Source organism: Crotalus tigris, unplaced genomic scaffold (assembly GCF_016545835.1).
Source record: "Crotalus tigris isolate CLP2741 ecotype Arizona unplaced genomic scaffold, ASM1654583v1 scf7180000020000.429882, whole genome shotgun sequence".
NCBI classification, from domain to species: domain Eukaryota; kingdom Metazoa; phylum Chordata; class Lepidosauria; order Squamata; family Viperidae; genus Crotalus; species Crotalus tigris.
Window position 1 is genome coordinate 418,895 of NW_024097814.1, and position 9,190 is coordinate 428,084.

Here is a 9,190-nt window from a genome sequence, read left to right on the forward strand (position 1 = left end):
TACTGCAGTAAAATTGTCAAAAAGCTTGACAAAGTGTTCAGTCCCCTGAATTCCCAATCATTAATATTACATTTGGCAGATCTTTTTGGACAAAAATATTATTTTTACTTTAAAAAAGATGGTTAAGGGAGGGGAGGCATCTAACAATCTGTCCTTGACCTCTCATTCAAATAGCCATTCTGCTTCTGAATTTAGATGGCATGATTTTGAAAGAAAGGGTTTTTCCCCTTCCTTCCCTAGGCTATTCTGTTCCCATTGATACACTTTAAAAATGCTGACAAGTAAGGAAGAAAAACAAGCAAACAACAGCTCCACTACTTCTGATAATATCATTAGCATGTTTCTAGTTTGTGTGAGTATGTTGTAATGCCTAAGCTTAGGAAAGTGCCTATTTATCAATTAGGATTTAGATAAAACATCTGAAATTTTTAAACATGTATTTTTATTCACTTTCTGAGTTTAATGTGTTTTGTACATGTCAGTCATACAATGTATTCCTTTCTTTTTTATTTAATTTTTAAAATATATAACAATTGCTTAAGATTTGTGAACAAATTTATCATCATTTTCAAGACAGAGACCTGAGTGATTTGTAGAATATAGTTATATTATCTGTTGTAATGGTATTCATAATTTCCTTCGGTTCCAGAACTTCTATAAAACAGAACTGAATAAAGAAGAGATGTACGTTAGGTACATACATAAACTATATGATCTGCACCTAAAAGCACAAAACTTTACAGGTAAATATTTTTTTCACATAACCTGGACAAAATATTTTTGGAAATATTCTAAATATATATTACCTAGATCTCATTATTAGAAAAGTGGGATGATAATGTATTATTCTATTTTTAATCTCAGGAAGTGGGAGAAGCACATTTTATTCTTCAGGTACCAAAATAAGTTGGTTGGATAAGACCAACCAATGGATACTGTAAGCCATTATGATACAAGTTGTCCTTGACTTATGACTGTAATGGAGGCTGCCCATTATGTTTGCAAGTTATGATGGTAATAGCCTTGCTTAATAACTCCAATCCCTCTTCCCCACATTGTGGTTGTTAAGCAGAGCATGGGTGCCTCAGAATGGGGAAAACCTTAGGAGGCCTTGTGCTGGCCCAGGCCTGCATTTGCAGCACCTCCCACTTTTCAGCAGATCTCCTTCAAGAAGCAGCCTTTCTACTGCAAGGCCTTCCTACACAGAGACCATGTGGCGCTATCCTGGAAATGAGTGCCAGTTTTGAAAGCAATAGCAATGAATTGTGGCTGCACAGAAATAACACCCACTTCTTGGATGGTGCCACATGGCTGCCACTATATAGGGAGGCTGAGGGGTGGAGCAGCCAGCTGTCCTTCCCAAATGTAGTCTCTGGTTCTTTGCTATGCTCCTTGACCTCCCTATACAGTGGAGGCCATGTGATGCCATCCCAGAAGAGTAAATGATGTGTAAATGATGGTTATAACATTACTGTTAAGAATCCTTGCTGCAAAATATGTAAATATGAATGTTGCCTTCAACTATCTCAGAAAAGAATAACTTATTGGGGGAAAAATGAGTCTACCTGTTAGGAACCAAGGAACCAAGAATGACACAAGGAGTGACTTCTGAGTAGTTTCCTTGTTGTTGCTTGCCTATAGAAACAAACCTCGCCAGACTAAAGCACCTATGTGCATAACTATTAGATATACCCTGTGTAATGCTAGGAGGAGTCCACCTTTCTACATATCAAAGATTCCAAGCTTTTCTATCTCTTTGCTTCCTGGGAAAGAGCCCTCCCTTTTGCAGCTCTGACCTATATTCTGTTATGTCCCGAGCCTTTGCAAACGGCTCGGGCGTTTGCAGGCAGTCCCGGGCAGGTGCAAAGCTGCCCGGGACCAGACAGGCTGTCGCCAGCGCCGTGCGCATGCGCGGGTGCTGGCACGGGAAAAGTAACCCATTTACCCGGGAGTTGCCTATATAAGAGGCTGCGAGGCGTTTGGGCGAGGCTGAAGCCATCTTCCTGTAAGCTGAACACTGAATAAAAGAAACTGAGAACTCCAGCTGCTTCTCGTGTCTGTTTTCCCGCCACGGACTCAACACTGGCGACGAAGGTGGGATGCCTTGCACTACCTGGAAAGGAAGAAGTGTAAGCTTACCCAAGGAGTCCTGAGCGGCGGAAGAGGAACGGCGTCGACTCGGCAGCTGCCCGCCATTCCGGTGCGCATTCGGGGGTAGGCTGGCTGATAGACCCGTCTCCTGAAGATCCGAAGATGGCGAAAATCGGAAGGCTTTCAGAATTCGACGTCTCACATCCAGAGCGGTGGGAGTCCTACGTATCCAGAATGGAGAACTACTTCAAGGCAAACCAAGTGAGGGAAGATAGCTTGAAGGCTGCCACCCTGCTTTGCGTTTGCGGCCAAGACGCCTTCGAAATCGCAGAAAATCTTGCAGCACCTGTTCCAGTAGAGTCTGTAAGCTACGCAGACCTGAAGAAGCTGCTGAAGGAGCACTTCCACCCCAAGGTGTCCGTTATCTCATGGCGCCACACCTTCGAGCAGAGGGATCAACGGTCCGGTGAGTCAGCCAAGGAATACATCGCCGCGTTACGGAAGGCCGCCAAGCCCTGCGAGTTCAAGGACCTCGAGGAACGACTGAGGGACCGATTCGTGTGCGGGTTAAGGCATCGAGAGCTACAACAGAGACTTTTCGCTAAGGAAGAATTATCCTTCCAAGACGCCTTAAGGGAAGTCACCGCAGAAGAAGCAGCAGGCGGCGCCGTCAAGAACATGCGGCCGATCAGAAGCAGTGCAGAGGGTGCGTCCGTGCACCAGGAAGACGTCCGACGAAACTCCGAGGAGGATCCGGACGAAGAAGTCGACCGTCTACACCCCGCGAAGGACGAGAACCAGAACCAGAAGGGAAGCTAAGAAAAAAAAAAAACAAGCTAAAAAAAAAAAAAAAAAAGAAAAAATAAAGAGAAAAAAAAAAAATAAAATAAAAACAGAAGAAAAAAAAAAACAAAAAAAAAAAAAAAAAAAAAAAAAAAAAAGAAAAGAGAAAAAGAGAAAAGCTCTTCGGCTCCGCCTCAAGTGTGGCATTCGGCTGTGGAGGTCGCCACAGTGAGAACCGACTGCAAGTTCCAGCTCCGCTACCTGCAGTGCATGCGGCAAACAAGGGCACATGCAGCTCGTGGTCTGGGCCGCCACGAAAGGCAAAACCCCAGGAAGAACGCCTGAAGGGTACCAGATTCCCCAGCCAGAATAGGGTAGGTTTTTGCGCTTCGCGAAGAAGCATCTGTAGAACAGGCACACACAAGCCCATGAAGAAAAAAGCTGTCACTCAACGTGAAGCTACAAGGGGTTCCATTATCTATGGAACTAGACACAGGGTCTGCCCTTTCCATTATTTCATTGCATACATTTAGGAAGATTTGTTCCAGTAGTGGGACTAAGGCCAAGTTAAGGCCTTCTGATATTGTATTAATAGATTTTCAGAACTCAAGAGTGTGTGTTAAGGGGGAGGCCACCCTTAAATGCCAATACAAGAGTTTTGAAGGTTCCACTAGCTTATTTAGTAGTAGGGGGGGTGAACGAAACGAGTCCTCATAAGGACTCGATTGGTTTGAGGCCCTGGGGATACACGTCACAGGACTCAACAGCTTACAAACACTCGACCTACAGGAAGTCTGCAAGGAATTTGCAGATGTTTTCAGCCCCCAGCTGGGCACATTCCAAGGACCACCTGTGTCCTTAAAGCTAGACCCCACTGTCACTCCCATTAGGATTAAAGCAAGAAGGGTCCCTTTTGCTTTAAAAAGTAAGATTGACACTGAACTAGACAAACTAATCCAACAGGGAATCCTAGAACCTGTTGATTCCAGCCCGTGGGAGACCCCATTGTCACGCCTCTAAAGGCAAATGGGGAAATCGCAGTTGTGCTGATTACAATGCAAATCACTCAATTAAGGCATTGCAGCAACATGCCTATCCTGTTCCTGTGGCGTCACCATCCTGGCCCTCTCTCAAGGGTGGGCGCGTGGGTGTTTTTGCCAAAAGCTTGACCTAGTCAAGCATATCAAACAGCTGCTGTGATGATTTGATGCTGCCATAGCAGACCATTGTGGACCCAACAGGGGAGGAGTCTCTTTAAGGTAAAAAGGCTACAGTTTGGAGTGAATGTCGCTCTGGGATTTTCCAAAGCGTAATGGAAAACACACTACGAGGTATACCAGGGGTCTGCCCCTACTTTGACGATGTCTTGATTGCAGGAGACTCCACACACATTCTAGCTGAAAGGCTTAGGGCTGTCCTGTTAAGATTCAGGAAATCAGGCCTCAAGCTCAGAAAAGACAATTGCAAGATTGGGGTGCCTTCTACTGAATTTCTGGGATTCAAAATTGATGCTGCTGGGATTCATCCTGCTGAATCCAAACTAAATGCTATTTTAGAAGCACCCAGGCCAAAGTCTAAGGCCGAACTTCAGGCCTTCTTAGGCCTCCTGAATTTCTACAATTCTTTTCTTCCACATAAAGCTAGTGTAGCTGAGCCTCTTCACAGGCTACTAGACAAACATGCTGTGTGGCTGTGGTCCCAAGCACATGAGGCTTGCTTTAAAGAAGTCAAGGCCTTGCTCACTTCTAACAGTGTTCTTGCACATTTCAACGAGTCCCTTCCTGTGTGCATCGCTTGTGATGCGTCCCCCTACGGGGTTGGAGCTGTCCTGAGTCACCTCAGGTCTGATGGAACTCAGGTTCCTATTGCTTACTACTCCAGAACACTGTCTTCTGCCGAGCGCAACTACGCTCAGATAGACAGGGAGGCTCTGGCTGTTGTTGCTGGAATTAAAAAATTCCACGATTTTCTATATGGCAGGCATTTCACGGTCTTCACTGACCATAAGCCTCTGCTGGGACTGTTTACCACACGTAAGCAGACTCCCCACATCATTTCCCCTAGAATGCTTAGTTGGTCTATTTTTTTGTCTGCATATGATTTTTCATTACTCCACAAGCCTGGGAAAGAAATGGGCCATGCTGATGGCCTCAGTAGGTTGCCTCTGCCAGTAGTAGAAGCTGACCCCGCGCCAGCTGTCAACATTCTATCAATCACAGCCTTGCCCAGCTCCCTCTTAGTGCCAGGGATGTTACCGCTGAAACAGGTACAGATCACACACTTTCAAGTGTCCGCTCCTGGGTCCTGTCCGGGTGGCCTGAGCACTGCCCTAGTCCTGAGTTTCAGAGTTTCTGGTCCAAAAGGAACGAACTGTCCCTTTCTCAGGGTTGTCTGCTTTGGGGAAAAAGAGTTGTCATTCCCACCTCAATGAGGACTAGGGTCTTAGAATCCCTCCACGAGGGTCATCCTGGCATTGTTCGTATGAAGGCTCTTGCGCGCAGCCACTTGTGGTGGCCTGGTTTAGATAAAGATCATTGAGGCTAAGGTACACGCATGCCACTGTGCCAACGATTCTCGCCCAGAGATGACCCCAAGCTCCTGTGCATAGCAATGGGAGGAAACACGTCCCCATGGTCTAGGGTGCACATTGACTACGTGGGCCCTTCAGGGCATTCTTCTTGTCCTTGTTGACACGCCATTCAAAAGGCTTGTAGTTGAGTTGTGCTGTCTCATTCCACCACACTGCAAAGGAATATTCAGGTTATGGGGGGATTTTTGCTCTGCACACGGGCTGCCAGATGGATTGTGTCAGGACAACGGCCCTCAATTTCACCTCCTCCGAATTCCAAGCTTTCTTACAGGCAAACCCTGATTCGTCATGCACGTCTGCGCCTTTTCACCCATCCACCAACGGTATGGCTGAACGCATGGTGCGCATTGCAAAGGACGCCTTGAAGAGACTCACCTACGGGGACTGGCATCACAGGTTGGCTGACTTTCTCCTTTCTTATCGCACCACACCGTCCACTTCTACAGGGAGAAGTCCAGCTGAACTTCGTTGGGGGCGCCAACTTACTACTAGACTTGACCGGTTGCATCCGGACAGACTGCCTTCATCTACCTCACATCCTAGGACCCCTAGACAACTACTTGTGGGTGCCCCGGTTTGGGCTCGCAATTACGGGCCTGGTCATACCTGGGTCCCCGCTTCTATTTCCAGGGTCACAGGTCCTCTCTCCTATGAGGTTGCCCTGGACAACGGTCGTGTCCTGCGTCGGCACATCGACCAACTTCGCTCTAGGCGAGACTTTTCTGCTGAGACTCCGGGGTCTTTTCCAGGGGGGGAGGGGGACCCTTTGGAGCAAAGGGAAGGGCAAGAGCTACTGCCCACCTCCACTGAGGGAGCCACAAACGGCCCATCTCAGGGTTCTGCAATTGCTCCGAAAAGAAAGTCATGGAGCTTACCCACACAACCGGCACTCACGCCTACTCCAGCCAGGGAGTCACCCCGGGGGCATACTCACTTTCCACACACATCACACAGCACTCCAGTAACGGAGGATACCCGGGGGCATCACAACAAATCATTCCCCGCAAGAGAGCTGGCACAAAATTCCCAAGGTTGGCCTGACCTTACCCCAAATCCTACAGGGGGTCAAACATACACAGAGCTAGTCGAGGAACCAAGTCCCGACTACAACACCCCTAGCACACATCAGGGAACACCTGAGTTTTGGGAAAGTACAGAAACCCACACGAGCCCGAGCACAGAATGGGGTTCAGGGAATGGACAGCCTCCTGACAGGTCTTGGACTGACCTAGGAGGTTCTACAGAGACGCCCAGCAGTGGATATCACTTCAAGGGGCCTGAGGGTCTACAGCTAGGTAGGACAACCAGGTCACAAAGCAACAGAAGCCCTGGCCTGACGAGCCCGGTGGGCAAGCAAGCAGGCCAGGCATCGGGGCACCGTCCTTGGAAGACACCAGGGCACAATAGAGAGAACAGGCTCACGCCTCCCTCCAGTCAGGGGACTTATGCCAGTAACCCAGAGCTAAGAAGGTCACAGAGAGCAAAGAAATCTCCTAAGTATCTAGAAGATTACAAAACATTGCTGGCAAGGCAAAAGCCAGTAATCAGTGGGAGCACTGGGGAGCAAAATGTCATATAAAATAAATGTTGTATGTTGGTAGTAGTTTTAGCCCGGGGGACAGGGGTGTTATGTCCCGAGCCTTTGCAAACGGCTCGGGCGTTTGCAGGCAGTCCGGGCAGGTGCAAAGCTGCCCGGGACCAGACAGGCTGTCGCCAGCGCCGTACGCATGCGCGGGTGCTGGCGCGGGAAAAGTAACCCATTTACCCGGGAGTTGCCTATATAAGAGGCTGCGAGGCATTTGGGCGAGGCTGAAGCCATCTTCCTGTAAGCTGAACGCTGAATAAAAGAAACTGAGAACTCCAGCTGCTTCTCGTGTCTGTTTTCCCGCCACGGACTCAACATATTCCATTATACTAACCTCCACCTGCATTTAGCATATTATATTTAATATATTTATTTAATTTATTTATTCATATTTATTTATTAAACTTTTTAACCATCCATCTTCCTCACCCATTTTCTATCTCTTCCTGCTATTCCTATTTTGAGTTGTAGTTCAGAAATTCTACTTTTGATTGTTACTCAAGCTCTGCAAAATATGGCTAAGCTTAACTATAATTTATCTGAAACAAGGTGTCTTAAAACACCAAGTTCATGAAACTGTTCTGGTTCTATAATCCATTGTCAAGATTAATACTAGTTTAGTGTTTGTATTACTAAATAACAGTTAAATAAAATCAGAAGCAAAAGCATCTGGTCTCCTGCAGAAAAGGAGAGAAACATGAATAGGCAAAGCTTGTTTCATTCTCATTATTTTATCCTGACATCTAAATGCAGTTGCAGTCTTAACATCAAGGAGCAAATTATTTAGTAATATAGCAATTGTTTCTGGAATATATATTTTTCTGTTACTGTGTATATATTAAAATTGTTTCATGTTTATTTGTGAAACTTGACAGAGGCTGCTTATACACTCTTATTGTATGATGAACTGTTGGAATGGTCCGACAGACCATTGAGGGAATTCCTGAACTATCCCATGCAGACAGAATGGCAGCGCAAAGAATTTCTTCATCTCATGATCATCCAGAATTTTGACAGAGGAAAAGTAAGAGAGTTTTGGTTGCTATTTTTCTTATTTGCGACTGCCTTCTTTTGAACAATTAATTATTAATATTGCTTGCCATCTATTCTTTGAGGTACATCATATTTGATATGCAAATTAAATTGCACATACAGTATAAAATCTGAAGTTGGCTGTTTAGGGAAAATTTCAACCTGTAACCCATACACATATTTCATTTAATATATATATCTTTCAGATAGGTTCAAATAGTTCAGATTGTAATATTGTTTTTAAAACAAGGATGATTCATATCTGATCCAATAGAGCAGACATGTCAAACACAAGGTCCGCGGGCCAGATGCGGCCCGCTATGTGGTTCCATCCGGCCCGGGTATCTGCTCTGGAAAGAGTGAAGGACCAGCCCGCTGCACCTTGGCCCAGCCCAGGCCGACTGGGCGTTGATCTACAACCTGGTTGCCTCCATCAAAGTCAGAACACGCTCAGTGTTAAATCCACAGGACAGCCCTGCCCGGTCCCCTGGGTGTGCACGCAAGCAGAGTCTGGCATCCCTGCTGGCTGTTTTGTCCCGCAGGCTGACTTCACCCAGGATGCCAGCGCTGGCCGTCTCCTGTGCACACACCCGGGGGGTGGGGCAGAGGTGGCGAGGCAGCTCCTTGCTGGTTCAAGTGGATCTTAGGCTGAGCGCGTTCTGGCTTTGATGGACACAACCAGGTTGTAGATCAGCACCGCCCCTCCACCAGCACCTCTAGCCTCGAAGCCACGAGGCATCCCTTTCAACCCACAGGGTATAGGAATGGCCGGCAGCAGCGTATTAGTGCTGGCAATCTCTTCCCCTCCCATCACCCCTTCATGAGCACAGTGAAGGAAAAAGATGAGAAGGTGAAGGAAAGAACAAGGGAGGGAGGAAGGAAGGGAAGGTGGGTGGGAAGGAGGAAAGAAGGAAGGGAGGGGGGGAAAAGGGAAGAAGGAAGGAACAGGGAGGAAGGAATGGAGGGTAGGAGGGAAGAAAGAAGGAACAGAGGAAGGAAGGAAGGAAGGAAGGAAGGAAGGAAGGAAGGAAGGAAGGAAGGAAGGAAGGAAGGAAGGAAGGAACAGAGGGAGGAAGGAATGGAGGGGGGAGGGAAGGAAGGAACAGAGG

The 9,190-nt window shown here is 47.0% G+C and overlaps 1 protein-coding gene across 1 annotated transcript in view; it reads left to right on the forward strand.

Moving 5' to 3' along the window:
• LOC120318035 (dedicator of cytokinesis protein 4) overlaps positions 1-8,485 on the forward strand; it is a 335,809-nt gene extending 327,324 nt beyond the window's left edge. The window contains exons 36-37 of the mRNA XM_039365226.1: positions 650-743; positions 7,925-8,485. Of these exons, the coding sequence (XP_039221160.1) occupies positions 650-743; positions 7,925-8,124 (294 nt within the window). The 3' untranslated portion in view covers positions 8,125-8,485. The remainder of the gene's footprint in view (positions 1-649; positions 744-7,924) is intronic.
• Positions 8,486-9,190: the final 705 nt, after the last annotated feature.